This window comes from Neoarius graeffei, chromosome 10, assembly GCF_027579695.1.
Source record: "Neoarius graeffei isolate fNeoGra1 chromosome 10, fNeoGra1.pri, whole genome shotgun sequence".
Classification (NCBI taxonomy): domain Eukaryota; kingdom Metazoa; phylum Chordata; class Actinopteri; order Siluriformes; family Ariidae; genus Neoarius; species Neoarius graeffei.
The window spans coordinates 14944257-14967638 of record NC_083578.1 but is presented as its reverse complement, the minus strand read 5'-3'; the positions used below and the strand labels follow the sequence as shown (position 1 = coordinate 14967638).

Here is a 23382-nt window from a genome sequence, read left to right as displayed (position 1 = left end):
CGCTGTTGTAGACGTGTGGGGTAACAAGCGAGATGAGCAAGGCGCTTACCTCATCGACCGCAGTCCTGAGTACTTCGAGCCCATCCTGAACTACCTGCGACACGGCCAGCTTATTGTCAATGAAGGAATTAACTTGCTAGGTAGGTGTGTGTGTGTTAGCAATCAGGTCCACAGTATAATATTCAATCATATTCTGTTTTTGTTGGGTATCAGAATACTAGGATTTTGGCTTCTGAATATTTGATTTATCTTCTCATGACCTTCACTAAAAGTGTAAGGCCGCTTATATGATGCTATAGATAGATATACACACAGCGCCTTCTAGAATTATTGGCACCCCTCATTAAGATGTATGTTCTTCGGCTTCTAATTTTTTTTTTTTAAATAATATAGGACAACAATGCAAAAAAGAAAAAAATCCAACCTTTTAATTCAAGTGCATTTCTTCAGTGGGGGGGGGGAAAATCCCACATTAAGAAATTAATTCTTTTACATGAAATCATGTGTGCCACAATTATTGGCACCCCTGATGTTAATACTTTGTACAACTCCCTTTTGCCAACAAGACAGCACTTAATATTCTCCTATAGCATTTCACAAGGTGGGAGAATACAGAGAGAGGGATCTTCGACCATTCCTCTTCGCACAATCTCTCTAAATCATCCAGAGTCCTGGGTCCTCTACTGTGCACTCTCCTCTTCAGATCACCCCACAGGTTTTCAATTGGGTTGAGGTCTGGGGACTGAGATGGCCATGGGAGGAGCTTGATTTTGTGTCTGGTGAACCATTTTTGTGTAGATTTGGCCACATGTTTCAGGTCATTATCTTGCTGAAAGACCCAGTGACGACCCATCTTCAGCTTTCGGGCAGAGGCCACCAGATTTTGATTTCAAATGTCCTGGTATTTCAAAGAACTCATGATGCCATGCATCCTAACAAGGTTCCCGGGGCCTTTGGAAGAGGAACAGGCCCACAGCATCACCGATCCTCCCCCATACTTCACAGTGGGCATGGGGTGCTTTTCCGCATACTCCTCTTTTGTGATGTATGAGTGTTTGTTGCCAAAAAGCTCTATCTTGGTCTCATCTGACCAAAGCGTATGGTCCCAGTTGAAGTCCCAGTACCACTTAGCAAACTCCAGACGTTTATGCTTGTAAGTGAGAAAAGGCTTTTTCCGTGCATGCCTCCCAAACAGCTAGTTGGCATGTAGATAGTGCCTGATGGTTGTTATGGAGACTTTGTGACCCCAAGATGCTACTCTTTGATGTAATTCTCTAACAGTGAGCTTTGGAGAACGTTTTACTTCTCTTACCATCCTCCTCACTGTGCGTGGCGGCAAGATAAACTTGCATCCTCGTCCAGGCTTGTTTGCCACTGCTCCAGTTGTTTTAAACTTCTTGATGATTCCTCTGACTGTAGATATGGGCCGGTGTAGGCGAGTGGCTATTTTCTTGTAGCCATTGCCTGACTTATGAAGGTCAACACACATCTGCCTTACTTGAACGGTGTGTTCGCTTGTCTTTCCCATGTTGAAGAGTGGATAAGAGAAATAGGCCTCTGTGTCACATCATATTTATACCCCAGGGAAACAGGATGTGATGAATTATTAATTAAAGGTTCCTAGATACTCTGATCAACTTCATAAACTACAGTAGAAATGACAAATGCTTCAATTACATTTATTTTCAGGGAATTATGGGTGCCAATAATTGTGGAACAGGTGATTTTATGAAAGATTTCTTAGTCAGGGATTTTATTTATTTATTTTTAATTCACTTGAGTTAAGGGTTACATTTTTCTACAATTTTCAGTGTAAGATTATGCTTCTGCAATAAAAATTGAATTTATTTTAAGGCTTTTAACACATCTTAACCAGGGGTGCCAATAATTGTGGAGGACAATTTATTTTTTTTTGAACATCAAATCAAAAGACCAATCAGTAGCCAATTTGCACTGATGTTTAGGCTTTGTGAATTGTTTCAGTCGTCAAGTGTACACATGGCATCCCAAGAAGCAGAACACACCATCTTAAACTAGAATTAAAGGGGAACTGAAAGCGGCTTTTTTTTTTTTAAATCAAAATTCTATTTCTCATTTTATTAAATACAGGAATGCATTTTTGATCGCTATTTTGTCACTGCTGTAGCAAGTTACGAGTGTTTGAAATGCGCTATGTAATATCCGTCCATATGTCAAAGCAATGGGCGTAAACGAGATTCGCTGAGGCCTGTGTGAGACTTCATAGGATGGAAGTAAAACGTACAGCGGAAATCAAAGTGACCAACATCTGCCAGCATTGTCAAGACGCGTACGCCCTCTTTCGAATGCTGACATAATCAAGCTGGAAGTTTTCCGTGTCTGAAATCGCTCCCTACTCACTATATAGGGCACTATATAGTGGGGACGGCGTTTTGTAGTGCTGTCCAAAAGCTTGCTGAGGATTTATGTGGGAAATACACCCAGTATAATGTGTATTTATCACAAAAATACATGCATGTACTTATTATTTTGAAAACCCACCAGCCGCCTGATCTGGCATATTAATTGTGTGACAGTAATGATGTAAATACCAGCGCGACGGACTAGTCCTTATCCTGTCATCTTTCCAACTCTTCTCTACTCTACATTGCTTCGAAGTCGTATGGAGTAATCTCCATGTCATACAGTGAGACAATATACACAGGCAAGCAATCCAAAATGGCAGGCTAGATCAAAAACGAGAATACAGGCAAAAGGGTCGGTTGAGGCGCAAACAGGACATCAAAGGCTAAGCGAGGACAAGAACGATAAACAGGAAATCAAGACAACGGGTAGAAAGGCTCAGTAACGCGTACACGCATGTTGTAATACTTCGCGATGCAAATGGGTCAGCGCGGTCCTTAAATAGGCAAACAGTTCCTTAATTGATCTCAGGTGTGCCTTGTTCACGGCGCACCTGCTGGGGTCCACTCGACGCGCCTTCAGGCGCACGCGCCACAGCGCACAGGACTGACACTCCATCACTGATGAAGCTGGCAAATCTCGAAATTAATCTAAACTGGAATGATATGGCAATCTGGCTGCTGTGTAAACAGTCTTCAAAATGGCAGCGCTGAAGCTTCACGTTTGAAGTCTCGCACAAGTCTCGTGAAGATTGTGCGGATAACTGACGCCTGCCATGGACCAAACGAACTCCATTCAACATGGCTAAAAACCGAAAAGGCCGATAAGCATAATATAATATGCCAATATGAGTCACGATATAAGGTTACTAAAACCGAAAACGTAATTGAATAACACGTTAATTAAGAAATAAAGCAAGTTTTAAAATGACTTCAGTTCCCCTTTAAATGTGTTGTAAGTTGAGTATTGATTTAGTTCCCACTCTATAGAAATTAAAGAAATGGACATAAAGGTGTACCTCAGGGATCGGATGCTCTGTCGTTCCTGAGATTTGAACTTTCTGGTTACTAGTACAGAGCATGTTCTACAGGAACTGGTCAGTCATATAGTTGTTTAAATGGTGGTGGTGATGAATTGAGTGGTTTGTTTTGTTAATTCCGTGTGTGTGCTGCAGGTGTACTGGAAGAAGCTCGTTTCTTTGGAATCGAGCAACTCGCCGAGCAGATAGAAGTTGCCATTAAGGTAAAGCCATAATTTGGATGATTATCTCGAGATCCTTGTCAGTTCCTCTGAGTGTATTTTCTGATTTTTGCATCCTCCCAGAACTCCCATCCCCCAGAGGACCACTCTCCCATCTCCCGGAAAGAGTTTGTACGGTTTCTGCTCGCCACGCCGACCAAGTCAGAGCTGCGCTGTCAGGTACAGGCATTTCCACCAGGTCATGTGGAGCCACCTGAGAGAGAATTGTCTAATCTCTCTCTCTCGTGTACGCCCAGGGGCTGAATTTCAGCGGGGCAGACCTGTCTCGGCTGGACCTGCGCTACATCAATTTCAAGATGGCCAACTTGAGCCGCTGTAACCTCACCTGCGCCAACCTGTGCTGCTCGAACCTGGAGAGGGCCGACCTCTCTGGGGCCAACCTGGATGTATGGATCTCACTTTAGTTTAACTCTGTATTGAAACCATGCCATGTTCATTAGTTGTTTTCTTTGATGAAGGGGCAATTCATGAATAATTAATGAACATTTGTGACTTCATCCAATCACAGAGCACAGTGGTTGTGCCTTAAACCAAACGTTTCTGATGTTCCTTTAAAGGTACAATAGGTTTGTTTTTATTTATTTATTAAAGTTCCGTAGTTGTACAAACGAGACCGTCAATGACGGCGTAGCTCACTCCGGCCCTGTCTAGTCTAGAAGGAATGATCTAAAGTGGGCCACCTTGTACATGTTACAAGCTATATACAGTTGGGTCCATAAATATTTGGACAGAGACATTTTTCTAATTTTGGTTCTGTACGTTACCACAATGAATTTTGAACAAAATTCAGATGCAGTTGAAGTTCAGACTTTCAGCTTTAATTCAGTGGGTTGAACAAAATGATTGCATAAAAATGTGAGGAACTAAAGCATTTTTTAAACACAATCCCTTCATTTCAGGGGTTCAAAAGTAATTGGACAAATTAAATAATTGTAAATAAAATGTTCATTTCTAATACTTGGTTGAAAACCCTTTGTTGGCAATGACTGCCTGAAGTCTTGAACTCATGGACATCACCAGACGCCGTGTTTCCTCCTTTTTAATGCTCTGCCAGGCCTTTACTGCAGCGGTTTTCAGTTGCTGTTTGTTTGTGGGCCTTTCTGTCTGAAGTTTAGTCTTTAACAAGTGAAATGCATGCTCAATTGGGTTGAGATCAGGTGACTGACTTGGCCATTCAAGAATATTCCACTTCTTTGCTTTAATAAACTCCTGGGTTGCTTTGGCTTTATGTTTTGGGTCATTGTCCATCTGTATTATGAAACGCCGACCAATCAGTTTGGCTGGATTTGAGCACACAGTACGTCTCTGAATACCTCAGAATTCATCCGGCTGCTTCTGTCCTGTGTCACATCACCAATAAGCACTAGTGACCCAGTGCCACTGGCAGCCATGCATGCCCAAGCCATCACACTGCCTCCGCCGTGTTTTACAGATGATGTGGTATGCTTTGGCTCATGAGCTGTACCACGCCTTTGCCATACTTTTTTCTTTCCATCATTCTGGTAGAGGTTGATCTTGGTTTCATCTGTCCAAAGAATGTTGTTCCAGAACTGTGCTGGCTTTTTTAGATGTTTTTTAGCAAAGTCCAATCTGGCCTTTTTATTCTTGAGGCTTATGAGTGGCTTGCACCGTGCAGTGAACCCTCTGTATTTACTTTCATGCAGTCTTCTCTTTATGGTAGATTTGGATATTGATACGCCTACCTCCTGGAGAGTGTTGTTCACTTGGTTGGCTGTTGTGAAGGGGTTTCTCTTCACCATGGAAATTATTCTGCGATCATCCACCACTGCTGATTTCTGTTGGTGTCCAGGTCTTTTTGCATTGATGAGTTCACCAGTGCTTGCTTTCTTTCTCAGGATGTACCAAACTGTAGATTTTGCCACTCCTAATATTGTAGCAATTTCTCGGATGTTTTTTTTTTCTTCTGTTTTTGCAGCTTAAGGATGGCTTGTTTCACCTGCATGGAGAGCTCCTTTGACCATGTTTTCTTCACAGCAAAATCTTCCAAATGCAAGCACCACACCTCAAATCAACTCCAGGCCTTTTATCTGCTTAATTGAGAATGACATAACGAAGGAATTGCCCACACCTGCCCATGAAATAACCTTTGAGTCAATTGTCCAATTACTTTTGGTCCCTTTAAAAACAGGGTGGCACATGTTAAGGAGCTGAAACTCCTAAACCCTTCATCCAATTTTAATGTGGACACCCTCAAATGAAAGCTGAAAGTCTGGACTTTATGTCCATGTCCATTATAGAACTATAATTTGAATATGTTTTCAGTAAACAGGTTAAAAAAAAAACAAAATTTGTGTCAGTGTCCAAATGTATATGGACCTAACTGTAGAGAAGTTATATCCACCCTAGGAATACCGGCCTATTTGCCAGAAAGAATCCAAAACGGCGAGGAATTGACCAACAAGAGGCAATTTTTGTTGAACTGCTCATTAATTAGTCCATAACTTCATTAATATTTGTAACTCAGCAAATCTGGGTAGAAGTTATATGCACCCTAGCTACCCCTACCTTCATGCCAGAAAGAATCAAAATCGGTGAAGAACTGAGGGAGAAGAAGCAATTTGTGTGGAAACTGCTCTATAGGGCTTAATTACTCCATATCTTCATTATTAATTGCAATTATGCAAATTTGGGTAGAAACTACAGTATATGCACCCCAGGCAGACCAACCTTCCTGCCAAAAAGAAGAAAAATCAGTGGCGAAGCGATTTTCGTGAAAAGTGGACGACGACGGACAACACATGATGGTATAAACTCCTCGCCTGTTAGCTGGATGAGCTAATAACCATGAAAGATTATGTCAAACATGATAAACAGTGAATTAAGTTATTGCATTAGCAAAAGTGTATTAAATCGCTGAAGAGAAAAACTGAATGGGAAACGTGAACTCCAGTCTGGAATTGTTAGTGTTTGGATGCACTTCGTCAGTAATTTTATCAACGCTATATGGGCCAACACAGATCCTGGGGGTGGAGCTTTGTGAGTATGGGTGGGAATCATTCAAATGTCAAACCAACCTAACCATTAGAGACCTAATTTTAGGGGGGGAGAATCTAATCTTACCAAAAGCACCTTGAATAGCAAAACTTAACTTCACTATGAAAATGTGAGCATTTTGACAATACATGATGAGTAGGACTTGAAGTGAGTGAAGATCACGTGACTTAATTCAAGGAAGAAGCCTAACCTTGAAAAGATTATATGGCTGTCATTCTTTTCTGATTTTTATCCCCCGCTGGCCAAAAGGCCTGAAGGGGGATTATGTCGTGACGATGTCTGTCTGTCCGTCCGTCCCAGGAAGGGTACTCGCCTTCTGAAATCAACCCCTCACACAATTTTTGGAGGAATTTCATGAAACTTGGCAGGATTCTTTGTTATATTTCGGTAATACGCATATTGCAATTTCGTTAAATTCGGTCGCATTTTACCAGAGTTACAGCCCTTGATTAACAATTTTTAATTTGCCAATTTCCTGAGTTTTCCTTTTGAAATCAACTCCTCTCTCAATTTTAGGAGGAATTTCACGAAACTTGACAAAAGGCATTGTTATATGTCGGTAGTACGCATGTTGTTTTGTTCAATTCGGTCACATTTTACCAGAGTTACAGCCCTTGATTAACAACCTTGTACTTTCACAATTTCATGAAGGTGTGCTTGCCTTCGGACATCAACTCCTCTCACAATTTTTGGACGAATTTCTCAAAGCTTGGCAAAAGATCTTGTTCTATGACGGTAATGCGCATATTGCGATTTAATTTCATTTGTGAAAATTTTACCAGAGTTTTGAACCTTGATTAAATAACTTTGACAATTTCATGAGGGTGTACGTTCTTCTGAAATCAACTCATCTCACAATTTGTGGAGGAATTTCACCAAACTTGGCAAAAGGCTTTGTTATATTACAGTTACTGTATATGCGTATTGAAATTTTGTTTAATTTGGGCAAATTTTCCCAGAGTTATGCCCTTGATTATTAACAAACTTGTACTTTGGCAATTTCATCAAGGTGTGCTTGATTTCTGAAATCAACTTCCCTCACAATTTTTATGCCCCGCTCGTTGAAAGGCCCGAAGGGGGATTATGTAATGGCGATGTTTGTCTGTCTGTCCATCCCGGGAAGGGTACTCGCCTTCTGAAATCAACTCCTCTCAGAATTTTTGGGGGAATTTCACGAAACTTGGCAGGATTCTTTGTTATATGTCGGTAATGCGCATATTGCAATTTCGTTCAATTCGGTCGCATTTTACCAGAGTTATGGCCGAGTTGCCAGTGGGGGATTTTGTGCTCTTAGAGCACTCTTGTTGTTTAATACTATAGTTCGCTTACTTCCTAGTTAGTGTCTTGGAGGACAGAACCAGCACACTTGCATTGAAATAACTTGGCCTGTGATTGGATAAAGCCATTCTCAAGCTTCCCAAGAATTTCCTCAGCTCGCCATAAAGAGAAAAAAAAAACAGAGGGTTATTCTGGGTCTCAAAAAGGCACTGTGAATCATGGGTACCCCATAGCGACTCGGCTTTACTTTTGAGTCAGTGGGTCAGTGTTTATTCTCTGCTATATGACAGACGTTCAGTTTAGTGAATTGAACTCGCTGGATAATGTGTTGTGGGTTTTTCTCTTCCCCTTTTCTCTTCAGGGTGCAAACCTGCAGGGCGTGAAGATGCTGTGTTCGAATGCCGAGGGCGCCTCACTGAGAGGCTGTAACTTCGAAGACCCATCAGGACTCAAAGCCAACCTGGAGGGTAGATACACTTCTACAGCATACACCGTTTTCACAACAAGCTCAACAGTATTCTTGACTTGTGTGTCCTGAGTTTTGGCCTGTTAACGTGTTCGAAGTGTTTGGGCCCAAAATGTTAGGCTGAGTCTCATTCTCTAGCCGCTTTATCCTGTTCTACAGGGTCGCAGGCAAGCTGGAGCCTATCCCAGCTGACTACGGGCGAAAGGCAGGGTACACCCTGGACAAGTCGCCAGGTCATCACAGGGCTGACACATAGACACAGACAACCATTCACACTCACATTCACACCTACGGTCAATTTAGAGTCACCAGTTAACCTAACCTGCATGTCTTTGGACTGTGGGGGAAACCGGAGCACCCGGAGGAAACCCACGCGGACACGGGGAGAACATGCAAACTCCACACAAAGTCCCTCGCCGGCCACGGGGCTCGAACCCGGACCTTCTTGCTGTGAGGCGACAGCGCTAACCACTACACCACCGTGCCGCCCTTAGGCTGAGTCACTTCCACTTATTCTCAAATCTGACTTTTTTTTTTTTTTCCCTCCTTCCCTCCCTCCTGGAGGTGAAAATCAAACCCTAACACTCAAGAAGTGCTGCAGAGCTTGATAATGTCTACATACAATATAAAATGATGCTTTGGAAAATACTCAGAAGACAGTGCTGTGGTATAACCGTTATTATTTTAAGTGTCCTAATTTAGTGTGTGTTGTAGGTGCCAATCTGAAGGGTGTGGATATGGAAGGCAGTCAGATGACGGGGATAAACCTGCGTGTAGCAACGCTGAAGAATGCCAAGCTGAAGAACTGTAACCTGCGAGGAGCAACTCTAGCAGGCACTGATCTAGAGGTGAGGGGTGCTTCAGCAAGCTCGTAATATCGAAATGTAAGGAGATCTCAAACAGTTTGCAAAATTAATTTATAAATAAAATTGTAAAAGTTGCGATTGCGTAAGTATTCGCCCCCAGTGCTGTGAAACCCATAAATTGGTTCTCTTGCACACAGTTGCTGTCTGGCTAATATTCTCTTTATTCATTCACTATGCTCCGTTTATACATCTATATATACATGCAGCGCCTTGAAAGTGTTCATACCCCTTGAACTTTTTCACATTTTTCCACCTTACAACCACAAACTTAAGTTTTTTTTATTGAGATTTTATGTGATAGACCAACACAGAGTAGCACATAATTGTGAAGTGAAACGAAAATGATAAATGGTCTTCAAAATTTTAAACAAATAAAAATCTGAAAAATGTGATGTGCATTAGTATTCAGCCCCCCTGCGTCAATACTTTGTAGAGCCACCTTTTGCTGCAATTACAGCTGCAAGTCTTTTGTGGTATGTCTCTACCAGCTTTGCATGTCTAGACACTGAAATTTTTGCCCATTCTTCTTTGCAAAATAGCTCAAGCTCAGCCAGATTGGATGGAGAGCGTCTGTGAACAGCAATTTTCAAGTCTTGCCACAGATGCTCAATGGGATTTAGGTCTGGACTTTGACTGGGCCATTCTAACACATGAATATTCTTTGATCTAAACCATTCCATTGTAGCTCTGGCTGTATGTTTAGGGTCATTGTCTTGCTGGAAGGTGAATCTCCTTCCCAGTCTCAAGTCTTTTGCAGCCTCCAACAGGTTTTCTTCCAGGATTGCCCTGTATTTAGCTCCATCCATCTTCCCATCAACTCTGACCAGCTTCCCTGTCCTTGCTGAAGAAAAGCATCCCCATAGCATGATGCTGCCACCACCATGTTTCACAGTGGGGATGGTGTGTGCAGGGTGATGAGCAGTGTTAGTTTTCCGCCACACATAGCACTTTGCATTTAGGCCAAAAAGTTCAACTTTGGTCTCATCTGACCAAAGCACCTTCTTCCACATGTTTGCTGTGTCCCCTACATGGCTTTTTATGCCTGTCTTTCAACAATGGCTTTCTTCTTGCCACTCTTCCAAAAAGGCCAGATTTGTGGAGTGTACGACTTGTAGTTGTCCTGTGCACAGATTCTCCTACCTGAGCTGTGGATTTCTGCAGCTCCTCCAGAGTGATCATGGGCCTCTTGGCTGCTTCTCTGACCAGTGCTCTCCTTGCTCGCTCTGTCAGTTTAGGTGGACGGCCATGTCTTGGTAGGTTTGCAGTTATGCCATACTTTTTCCATTTTTGAATGATGGATTGAACAGTGCTTCTTGATGTTCAGAGCTTGGGATTTTTTTTTTATAACCTAACCCTGCTTTGAACTTTATCCCTGACCTGTCTGGTGAGTTTTTTGGTCTTCATGATGCTGTTTGTTCTTCAGTGTTCTCTAACAAACCACTGAGGCCTTCACAGAACAAGTGTATTTATGCTGAGAGTAAATTACACACAGTAGAACTCTATTAACTAACTAGATGACTTCTGAAGGCAATTAAAGAGAAATTAAAAAAGCCAAGGCGAACCATAGGCTGCGTATAGAGTCCCACCTGTCCAGCAACAACACATGGGAGGTGTGGCAGGGCATACAAGACATCACGAACTCCAGAGTCTGTGATGCATCAACAGGAGACTGGAGTGCGCTGCTGGCAGAGGAGCTAAATTGCTTCTTTGCTTGTATTGAAACATCTCAGCAGCACTCATCTGCTCCAGCCCTGCCCCCACCACCACACAGTTCCTACACCACTCCATTCACTGTACAGGAGCACGATGTCAGACGGGTGCTCCTGGCAGTGAACCCCAAGAAAGCTGCCGGCCCAAATGGAGTACCTGGTGAGGTGCTCAGAGCGTGTGCCCACCAGCTCGCCCCTACTTTCACCCGGATCTTTAACCTCTCCCTGGCTCAGGCAGTCATCCCGCCCTGCCTAAAATCAGCTACAATAATCCCGGTGCCAAAGAAGTCTCCTGTCACCAGCCTGAATGATTACCGTCCTGTAGCCCTCACTCCGGTAATCATGAAGTGCTTCGAGAGACTAGTTTTTCAGCACATCAAGGACGACCTCCCCCCAGACTTCTACCCCTACCAGTTCGCATATTGCGCGAACAGATCCACAGAGGTCGCCGTCGCGCTACACTCTGCGCTGAACCACCTGGAGCAGCAGCAGAGCTACGTCCGCATACTCTTTGCGGATTACAGTTCAGCTTTCAACACAATCCCGGACATCCTCATCGGCAAACTGGACACTCTCGGCTTCCCCCCTCACATGTGCCTGGATAAAGGACTTTCTTACCAACCGGCCCCAGTCTGTGAGACTTGGACCCCACTTCTCCTCCACCCGCACGTTGAGCACCGGCTCTCCACAGGGCTGTGTGCTGAGCCCCCTCCTGTACTGCCTCTACACCCACGACTGTAGTTCGACCCACAACAACCACCTCATCGTCAAGTTTGCTGACGACACCACAGTGGTCGGACTCATCTCAAAGGGAGACGAGGCAGCCTACTGAGAGGAGGTCCTGAAGTTGGCAGCCTGGTGTTCAGAGAATAACCTCGCTCTGAACACCAAGAAAACCAAAGAGCTCATTGTTGACTTCAGGAAGCACAGCACCGACCTAGCCCCCCTTTACATCAACAACGAGTACGTGGAGAGGGTCTACACCTTCCAGTTTCTCGGCGTCCTCATCTCCGCTGACATCTCCTGGTCAGAAAACATGACAGCAGTCATTAAGAAGGCTCAGCAGCGGCTACACTTCCTGAGAGTCCTCAGGAAGCACAACCTAAACTCCAACCTGCTGCTGACCTCCTACCGCTCATCCATCAAGAGCCTGCTGACGTACTGCATCACAGTATGGTACGGCAGCTGCACTGCTGTAGACAGGGAGAGGCTCCAGAGAGTAGTAAAGGCAGCACAGAAGATCATTGGCTGCCCTCTCCCCTCCCTGATGGACATTTACACCTCCTGCTGCCTTAGCAGAGCTAAGAACATTATCAAGGACAGCTCCCACCCTGGCTTTGATCTGTTTGACCTGTTGCCCTCAGGGAGACGCTACAGGTGCATCAGGACAAAAACAAATAGATTCAAAAACAGCTTCTTTCCAAAAGCCATAACCGCCCTGAACTCGGATGTGCTCTGACTTTTTATAGTCTAACCCCCCTGTGCAATACTTCATAATGTGCAATATTTTATTTTACAATGTGACTTTTTGTGCAATAATTTATAATGTGCAATACTTTTTATAAGGTGACTCTCTGTGCAATACTTTTTAATGTGCAATACCTCACTCCATAATGTGAAACGCAACACGTACACCTCAGGACTATGCACCTTACAAACAACACATGCACCTCAGGACTGTGCACCTTACACACAACACATACACCTCAGGACTGTGCAGCTTACCTTGCAATACTTCATAATGTGTAGTAATTTTTTTTTTTTATAATGTGACTCTCTTCGTGCAGTAATTTTATAATGTGCAATACCTCACTCCATAATGTGAAACACAACACATGCACCTCAGGACTGTGCACCTTACCTTTACTACCCCCCCCCCCCCCCCCCCCCCCACACACACACACACCCCTCTTTTTTTTTTCTCTTTTCTTCTTCCTCCTCTACACGCTGTTTGCACTGTTATTGGAGTTGCTTTTAATCTCATTGTACATGTGTATAGTGACAAAGGCATTCTATTCTAATTGATTGCACTGAATTGTATTTAGAGGTATTAGAGTACAGGGGGCTGAATACTAATGCACACCACTTTTTTTTTTTTTTTTCAGATTTTTATTTGTTTAAAATTTTGAAGACCATTTATCATTTTTGTTTCACTTCACAATTATTTGCTACTCTGTGTTGGTCTATCACATAAAATCTCAATAAACTTTTTAAGTTTGTGGTTGTAAGGTGGAAAAATGTGAAAAAGTTCAAGGGGTACGAATACTTTTTCAAGGCACTGTATGTAATTTTATATTTTGTAATATACCCTCACTGGCCACTTTAGTAGGAACACCCATATTCTCCACCTGCTGTTTGATGCAGTTCTCTAATCAGCTGATCCCTTGACAGCAGCACGATGCATAAAATCACACAGATACAAATCAAGAGCTTCAGTTAATGTTCACTTCAAAAATCCGAATGGGGGGAAAAATCGTGATCTCACAGCGAAAGAAAGTCACACTTTGGCATGGGTGTTGGTTTGAGCCAGATGGACTGGTTTGAGCATTTCAGACACTGCTCCTGATCTCCTGGGGGTTTTCACACACAAGTCTTTGCACAGAATGGTGTGGAAAAACAAACAGGGTGAGTGACTCAACATGGGTGGAAACAAACGCCTTGTTGATAGAGGTCAGAGGAAAACGGCCAGGCTGGTTCGAGCTGCCAGGAAGGATATAGTAACTCGTATTAGTGTTGTAGTCGAGTCACTAAACCTCAAGTCTGAGTCCAGTCTCAAGTCCCTGGTGTTCAAGTCCAAGTCATTTAAAAAATATTTCGAGTCTGAGAACAAGACTCCAACCTCATCATTTGACGGGGGCTGTGACGGCGCCATTAACATTAGTTTGTTCCTGAACATGACGTATGAACAGGTGAATGCGCATTCTCTTTGTCAGGGAGCGTGAAGTATTCTGTCAGAGATGGTTGGGAGATGGATGGAAGTGCAGAAGGTGTGTTTATTTATTAATACAAGTGAAGACAGGTAAACAATCCAGAACGGCAGGCAAAATCGTAAAACAGTGAAACGGGCAATAGGTCGAGCAAACAGGCTATCACAGAATCAAAGATGAGAAACAGGAAATCGGGGATCAGGAAACCAAACAAGGAAGTAAGGCTCAGCAAGACAACTCAATACTTCACAAAGTATTCACGCGCTGATTGTGCCTTAATCCTGTGCAAGTGCGAGTCATTTACGGCGTGCACGAGTCCACCTGGTGCGTATGCGCACTGCCCGGAGCACACCTGAGTGTCTTTCTGATGCACTTACCAAGGTGTGCAGGTGTGACACTCTTGCATGAAATTAGTACAAAATTAATGTAGCCATAAATATCTTGTGCTATAATAATTTGGCATGTTACAAAAAAAAAATAGAGAAAATCCAAGTCCTCGTCTCCAATTTACAAGTCCGAATGCAGTTAATGCACGAGTCCGAGTCCAAAACCAAGTCGTCATTGCTCAAGTCCAACTCGAGTCACGAGTCCTTGAAATTAGGCCTCGAGTCTGAGTCCTGGACTCAAGTACTACAAGCCTGACTTGTATCCTAGCAACTCTTTACAACCGTGGTGAGCAGAAAAGCATCTCAGCCTGCAACAGCAGGAGACCACATTGGGTTCCACTCCTGCAGCCAAGAACAGGAATCTTATGCCGCTTTTCCACTACCAACGCGGCTGAGTTGGGCTGAGCCGTGCCGTGCTGAGTCGAGCTGAGCGGGGCTGTTGGAGTTGCATTTCGACTACAACCGCGCTGAACCGTGCTGGCTGGAAGTGGGTGGACACATTGGGTGGAGTTAGCGAAAGTGGGTGGATGTCACGTGGTGTTAGGTGGTGCAAACAGTGACATCAGTGATCTTTTAAGCTGTAGTCTCACGACCCGGATAGTAAACAAAATAAACATGGAGTCGTTAGTGTTGCTGGTCTTGGTGCTGTGGCTTGTCACCGACAACGCCAACAGATCCTGGCAAGAGCGTATAGATGAGGCGAGGCGCATAAGGCTTCAGAAATTCTCATAATTCGTAATTCTTCTTCTTCTTCCGGGTTTACGGTGTTTACAGATCCCAGCGTGCTCGCGGGGCGTGTGTGGGCATGTGAGGACACTCCTCCTCACCAATCAGTGCACAGGGGAGTCTCTCCTCACGCCCCTAGCCCCACTCGGCTCGGTTTGGCTCGCTTCAGCCCTACTCCAAAACCGTGCGAGTTTTGGGAGCTGAGTAGGGCTGAAGCGAGCTGAGTCGTGCTGTTCTGAGGTAGTCGAAACGCGAGCCGTGTCGGGCTGAAGTGAGCTGAAAAAGGGTAGTGGAAAAGGGCCATAAGACTCAAGACAAGTTCCTATGTGGCCAGTGAGTGTATAACATAAATAGTGGTTTAAATAATAATGTTGGTACCACTTTACTGTAGAATAACAAATCTTTAATAATTGAATCATGTAACATAACAGTTCTTGGTGGTTATTAACGCTGAGACTTACTGAAGGTGATCTTGTTAAAATCTACATGGATGCAAACGGCGCGCCTTTTGGCGGATGCTGCCTTTTTCACGGCTGTCTGGGGGACTTGTGTGAATCGCGCAGATCCGATGAGTTTTTTTTTTTTTTTTTTTTGGGGGGGGGGGGGGGCGTTGGAGTGTCTGATTATAATTTCATCAAAGTAAATTCTGTATTAAAATTACTAAATAAGCAAATGCTGTTACAGTCCATGAAACATAGGAAGTATAAGTATGAGAAGAAAACAGTAAATCAGAAAGCTGCGCACGTAAAGCCAATTGGCTGCGCGCCATTATCTGTTGGACTGATGGAAATCCTTGCGTGTGCAGTGAAGTGCAGCCAGCAGCAGATAATGGTGCGCAGCCAATTGGCTTTACGTGCGCAGCTTTCTGATTTACTGTTTTCTTCTCATACTTGTACTTCCTATGTTTCATGGACTGTAATGGCATTTGCTTATTTAGTAATTTTAATACAGAATTTACTTTGATGAAATTATAATCAGACACTCCAACGCCCCCCCCCCCCCCCCCCCCCCAAAAAAAAAAAAACTCATCGGATCTGCGCGATTCACACAAGTCCTCCAGACAGCCGTGAAAAAGGCGGCATCCGCCAAAAGGCGCGCCGTTTGCATCCATGCATCTAGGTCATGGCATTGCCTACCTCAATAGCAGCTTCATCTTTATAATTTGTGCATCCTTTTTGTTTTTGTTACCAGAACTGTGATTTATCCGGCTGTGACCTCCAAGAAGCCAACCTCCGTGGCTCAAACGTGAAGGGAGCCATCTTCGAGGAGATGTTGACTCCGCTGCACATGTCCCAAAGCGTGAGATAACAACCAATCGTGCCGCTCCTACCCAAGCAGCCTATCGAAGCTGTTTGCTTACGAATGTTAAACGTCCCCCCCCATCGGACCCGTATGCAGTATCGTCATTCCATGTTTTCACCCCACAGCTTTACTCTCTTGCACTAGTGCACATGCAGGGTGTTTTTTAATTAGCACAGGTCTCTTGTAGGATTATCAGTACACGTACATAATTGTCCATCTTGACCTATGTGTTCTACCAAACCGAGTTTATGTATGTATGTTTATTTATATTTATGTCGGATTTAATCCACAGAAAGCGTCAGCTTCCTGTATCAGTGCTAATGCTCTGGAGGTTTAAATTATATCTGGGGATATGGATCCCAGCTGAATGAAGTTTAGTGAATGTATATCGGCTGTAGAAGTCACAAAGGTGAACGCAAGCAAAAGTGTGTTCTATTTGAGTTTAAAAAAGGCCTGGGGAAAACCCTTTCCATGGCGAAATTTGACTTTCTTAAAAGTAGCCTGCCTTTCGATTTCATCAAATTGGTGAAATTTGGTTCCCTCTGAAATTTGCTCATTGTGATATGTTTGTTTGTAATATCTAAAAAAAAAAAATTAATTTGAAGGGATTCCCGAGCAGATAACGTGCATGAAATCGCTCGCTTCGCGCAGTCAAGCAGACCGAGGAAGTCCGTGTGCACATGCGCAGGTTCACCTTTGACCGTGCACTTTGACCGTTCGTTTAGCATTGTTTTATCGCTAAACGAGCAGCTGATCACACCGAGGTGCTCGCTGACGTTTTATTAGTTTGGTCCTGCATTTCCTTTCCTTCACAACATAACGTCTTTTCGTCTCGCTTTCCATTACCGTAGTAGGTCTTTCACGTTTCATTTGCATCCTCCATTTTTCTCTCTCTCCTGTTTCAAATTTGTATCCCACAATGCCTTGCGCGGACAGGGAAAGCCCACCACGTGACGCATGACGTAGAATTGCGTCATGGTGAAGCAGGAAAAAATAGCGGTGAATTTAGGGCCATGTGGCTCTAAACTCCATTAATTGTTCTGTTTTGAAAAAAAACTAATAATAATTTGGAAGCCTCCGATTCGAATTCAGTAGCTTTCAGTCCACTAAACAAAAATAATTGGGTATTGAGAGATTCTTCTTATGACCTAAATCTGAAAGGCAGTCTACCTTTAAGTCTCAGCAACATCTGGAGGTTTTTCCAGGCCGAAGCACAAATATGAAGACGTTTCAGCTTTGGTAATGACTGGACTTGCTCGAGTTCGACTCTGAAATCTGAAGAAGGAGCCGTTTTTAAAGCTCTTCTGCTTTCGCTTTAGTATTTCCGTACCATATCGTAACATCTATAGCATGTATGCATGCTTAAAACGGCAAATTACTACCCGTATACCATGTGTAACAGGTGAAAGGGTTATGAAAGGATTCTGAAGTTGGGTATAAAAGTACATATGCAATGTAAATGTATGTTTATTTGTGCTCTGTGTGTGCTGTTCAAACGGAAACAGGATTTTTTTTTCCCTTTTGTTTACCAGTTATTATTTCAGATCTACCTCCCAGACAAAACTGACTTTTTTGCTCGTCAATCCTGTGGATTTCTTTCAAATGCTCATGAGAAGGCGAGAGAGAAATTGTTGAAAGAAGGAAAGAAAGATGGTTTACCAAAATGCAGTCGTGCCTAAAAAAAAAAAAGTGGTTGGTTGTGGTGCAATGCAACCAGTAGCAAGCTTCTACTGGTTTGAATTCATTCATTGTTGTATTCTGTGACTCTATCTTGAAACATCTCCGGATTGAGTTTTTTTTTTTTTTTTTTAAATAATTTTTGACACCAAAAAGGGTTAAAAGGGTGCTTTAGTTCATCCAGTGCTTCCTTATGTATTAGTGCGTGTATACAGTATATACAGTACAAGCTGTCATTCCTTACTTAGCACTTTTTTTTTGTGTGTGTGTATCGCTTATTTGTTGTAGTACAACATAACAGCCTTCATGTCACGTGTCACCCGGATCATTAATATCAACCCAAGTTATTGCTGCATGGTCAAATACTTGACCGATTCAGCCAAATAATTTCTGACATGAGCTTAAAGCTAATGATATTTCTTTTCAATGTAATATTAGGTACTCATTAAATGAAGGCAATCAGAAGCAAACTTTGGCACTTTTTGAGTGCAATTCTCTGATGATCACACCCTCACCGAAAGGGCACAGGCTATTTATTTATGTAAGGTGCAAGAGAAGAGGAGTCTTCTCTTGCCTCGCTGTTACGGAAATGTGTTTACTATAAACGGACTGTTATAAACAAACTGAGTTGTGGTGTGTGGTTAATTTTGTTGCATTTATTTCACGCTGTATAATTGTACACCGAGTTCAGATTTGCACAGGACAGGACCACTACATCCTTTCTGTATACGTACATAGTTAGGTCCATAAATATTTGGACAGAGGCATTTTTCTAATTTTGGTTCTGTACATTACCACAATGAATTTTGAACAAAACAATTCCAATGCAGTTGAAGTTCAGACTTTCAGCTTTAATTCAGTGGGTTGAACAAAATGATTGCATAAAAATGTGAGGAATTAAAGCATTTTTTTAAACACAATCCCTTCATTTCAGGGGCTCAGAAGTAATTGGACAAATTAAATAATTGTAAATTAAAATGTTCATTTCTAATACTTGGTTGAAAACCCTTTGTTGGCAATGATTGCCTGAAGTCTTGAACTCATGGACATCACCAGACGCTGTGTTTCCTCCTTTTTAATGCTCTGCCAGGCCTTTACTGCAGCGGTTTTCAGTTGCTGTTTGTTTGTGGGCCTTTCTGTCTGAAGTTTAGTCTTTAACAAGTGAAATGCATGCTCAATTGGGTTGAGATCAGGTGACTGACTTGGCCATTCAAGAATATTCCACTTCTTTGCTTTAATAAACTCCTGGGTTGCTTTGGCTTTGTTTTGGGTCATTGTCCATCTGTATTATGAAACGCCGACCAATCAGTTTGGCTGGATTTGAGCACACAGTACGTCTCTGAATACCTCAGAATTCATCCGGCTGCTTCTGTCTTGTCACATCAATAAACACTAGTGACCCAGTGCCACTGGCAGCCATGCATGCCCAAGCCATCACACCTGCCTCCGCCGTGTTTTACAGATGATGTGGTATGCTTTGGATCATGAGCTGTACCACGCCTTCGCCATACTTTTTTCTTTCCATCATTCTGGTAGAGGTTGATCTTGGTTTCATCTGTCCAAAGGATGTTCTTCCAGAACTGTGCTGGCTTGTTTAGATGTTTTTTAGCAAAGTCCAATCTAGCCTTTTTATTCTTGAGGCTTATGAGTGGCTTGCACCGTGCAGTGAACCCTCTGTATTTACTTTCATGCAGTCTTCTCTTTATGGTAGATTTGGATATTGATACGCCTACCTCCTGGAGAGTGTTGTTCACTTGGTTGGCTGTTGTGAAGGGGTTTCTCTTCACCATGGAAATTATTCTGCGATCATCCACTACTGTTGACTTCTGTTGGTGTCCAGGTCTTTGTGCATTGATGAGTTCACCAGTGCTTGCTTTCTTTCTTAGAATGTACCAAACTGTAGATTTTGCCACTCCTAATATTGTAGCAATTTTTCGGATGGGTTTTTTTCTGTTTTCGCAGCTTAAGGATGGCTTGTTTCACCTGCATGGAGAGCTCCTTTGACCGCATGTTTTCTTCACAGCAAAATCTTCCAAATGCAAGCACCACACCTCAAATCAACTCCAGGCCTTTTATCTGTTTAATTGAGAATGACATAACGAAGGAATTGCCCACACCTGCCCATGAAATAGCCTTTGAGTTAATTGTCCAATTACTTTTGGTCCCTTTAAAAACAGGGTGGCACATGTTAAGGAGCTGAAACTCTTAAACCCTTCATCCAATTTTAATGTGGATACCCTCAAACGAAAGCTGAAAGTCTGGACTTTGTCCATGTCCATTATATAACTATAACTTGAATATGTTTCAGTAAACAGGTAAAAAAAGAAAATGTGTGTCAGTGTCCAAATATATATATATATATATATATATATATATATATATATATATATATATATATATAATTAGACCTAACTGTAACTCAACCTGCTGAAGTAGAAAGAGTTTGGAGGTAATCAGGTGATGAATTGATGGGTGAAATAGTACTTTTATTTTTATTTAAAAATAAAGCAGGGGGCCAAACTTTTTGGATCTAGGAACCTCGAGCTGTAAAATAAATTCCAGACCTGCTCAGTACACAAGCATTTTATGAACATTTATTATTCAATTTATAACTCAAATAGTCAGATTATTATTTAAACGACACAGTGGTTTGACTTGCAGTGCCTTGAAAAAGTATTCCTGTCCCTTGAACTTTTTCACATTTTTCCACCTTACAACCACGAACTTAAAATTTTTTTATTGAGATTTTGTGTGATAGACCAACACAGAGTAGCACATAATTGTGAAGTAAACGAAAATTTTAAACAAATAAAAATCTGAAAAATGTGGTGTGCGTTAGTATTCAGCCCCCTGTACTCTGATACCTCTAAATACAATCCAGTGCAATCAATTGCCTTCAGAAGTCATCTAATTAGTTAATAGAGTCCTACTGTGTGTAATTTACTGTCAGCATAAATACACTTGTTCTGTGAAGGCCTCAGTGAGTTGTTAGAGAACACTAAAGAACAAACAGCATCATGAAGACCAAAGAACTCACCAGACAGGTCAGGGATAAAGTTCTGGAGAAGTTTAAAGCAGGGTTAGGCTATAAAAAAATATCCCAAGCTCTGAACATCTCAAGAAGCACTGTTCAATCCATCGTTCAAAAATGAAAAAAGTATGGCACAACTGCAAACCTACCAAGACATGGCCGTCCACCTAAACTGACAGAGCGAGCAAGGAGAGCACTGGTCAGAGAAGCAGCCAAGAGGCCCATGATCACTCTGGAGGAGCTGCAGAAATCCGCAGCTCAGGTGGGAGAATCTGTGCACAGGACAACTATAAGTTGTACACTCCACAAATCTGGCCTTTTTGGAAGAGTGGCAAGAAGAAAGCCATTGTTGAAAGACAGGCATAAGAAGTCCCATTTGCAGTTTGCCAGAAGCCATGTAGGGGACACAGCAAACATGTGGAAGAAGGTGCTTTGGTCAGATGAGACCAAAGTTGAACTTTTTGGCCTAAATGCAAAGCGCTATGTGTGGCGGAAAACTAACACTGCTCATCACCCTGCACACACCATCCCCACTGTGAAACATGGTGGTGGCAGCATCATGCTATGGGGATGCTTTTCTTCAGCAGGGACAGGGAAGCTGGTCAGAGTTGATGGGAAGATGGATGGAGTTAAATACAGGGCAATCCTGGAAGAAAACCTGTTGGAGGCTACAAAAGACTTGAGACTGGGAAGGAGATTCACCTTCCAGCAAGACAATGACCCTAAACATACAGCCAGAGCTGCAATGGAATGGTTTAGATCAAAGAATATTCATGTGTTTGAATGGCCCAGTCAAAGTCCAGACCTAAATCCCATTGAGCATCTGTGGCAAGACTTGAAAATTGCTGTTCACGGACACTCTCCATCCAATCTGGCTGAGCTTGAGCTATTTTGCAAAGAAGAATGGGCAAAAATTTCAGTGTCTAGATGTGCAAAGCTGGTAGAGACATACCACAAAAGACTTGCAGCTGTAATTGCAGCAAAAGGTGGCGCTACAAAGTATTGACGCAGGGGGGCTGAATACTAATGCACATCACATTTTTCAGATTTTTATTTGTTTAAAATTTTGAAGACCATTTATCATTTTCTTTTCACTTCACAATTATGTGCTACTCTGTGTTGGTCTATCACATAAAATCTCAATAAACACTTTTAAGTTCGTGGTTGTAAGGTGGAAAAATGTGAAAAAGTTCAAGGGGTATGAATACTTTTTCAAGGCAATGTAGCACTTAGGTTTTATGCCCCGCTGGCTGAAAGACCCGAAGGGGGATTATGTCATGGCGATGTCTGTCTCTCCATCCATCCCGGGAAGGGTACTCGCTTCTGAAATCAACTCCTCACAATTTTTGGCAGAATTTCACGAAACTTGGCAGGATTCTTTTATGTTTTGTTAAATCAGTTCATTTTACCAGAGTTACAGCCCTTGATTAACAAAATTATAATTTGACAATTTCATGAGAGTGTGTTTTCCTTCTGACATCAATTCCTCTCAATTTTTGGAGGAATTTCACGAAACTTGCCAAAAGGCATTATGGCAGTAGTACGCATTTTGTTTTGTTCAATTCGGTCGCATTTTACCAGAGTTGCAGCCCTTGATTAACAACCTTGTACTTTCACAATTTCCTGAAGGTGTGCTTGCCTTCGGACCTCAACTTCCCTTTCAATTTTTGGACGAATTTCTCAAAGCTTGGCATAAGGCCTTGTTATATGATGGTAATATGCATATTGTGATTTAATTTCGTTTGTGAAAACTTTACCAGAGTTTTGAACCTTGATTTAAATAACTTTGACAATTTCATGAGGGTGTACATTCTTCTGAAATCAACTCCTCTCACAATTTGTGGAGGAATTTCACCAAACTTGGCAAAAGGCTTTGTTATATGACAGTCATATGCATATTGAAATTTTGTTTAATTTGGGCAAATTTTACCAGAGTTATGCCCTTGATTATTCACAAACTTGTACTTTGGCAATTTCATCAAGGTGTGCTTGCTTTCTGAAATCAACTTCCCTCACAATTTTTATCCCCCACTGGCCGAAAGGCCCGAAGGGGGATTATGTCGTGGCGATGTTCGTCTGTCCATCCTGGGAAGGGTACTCACCTTCTGAAACCAACTCCTCTCACAATTTTTGGATGAATTCCACGAAACTTGTCAGAATTCTTTATTATATGTCGGTAATACGCATCTTGCAATTTCGTTCAATTCAGTTGCATTTTACCAGAGTTATGGCCGAGTTGCCAGCGGGGGATATTGTGCTCTCAGAGCACTCTTGTTAATCCTGATGTAATATTCGAGATTTACAATTATTTATAGTTCTACTCATTTCAGTTATTAAGCTTTTATTATGCTAATAAT

At 42.5% G+C, this 23382-nt stretch overlaps 1 protein-coding gene across 1 annotated transcript in view; it reads left to right on the top strand.

The window, feature by feature from the left end:
• Nucleotides 1-18617, top strand: part of kctd9a (potassium channel tetramerization domain containing 9a) — a 35944-nt gene extending 17327 nt beyond the window's left edge. The window contains exons 6-12 of the mRNA XM_060931338.1: nt 12-140; nt 3557-3624; nt 3706-3801; nt 3879-4028; nt 8297-8402; nt 9116-9249; nt 16207-18617. Of these exons, the coding sequence (XP_060787321.1) occupies nt 12-140; nt 3557-3624; nt 3706-3801; nt 3879-4028; nt 8297-8402; nt 9116-9249; nt 16207-16323 (800 nt within the window). The 3' untranslated portion in view covers nt 16324-18617. The remainder of the gene's footprint in view (nt 1-11; nt 141-3556; nt 3625-3705; nt 3802-3878; nt 4029-8296; nt 8403-9115; nt 9250-16206) is intronic.
• Nucleotides 18618-23382: the final 4765 nt, after the last annotated feature.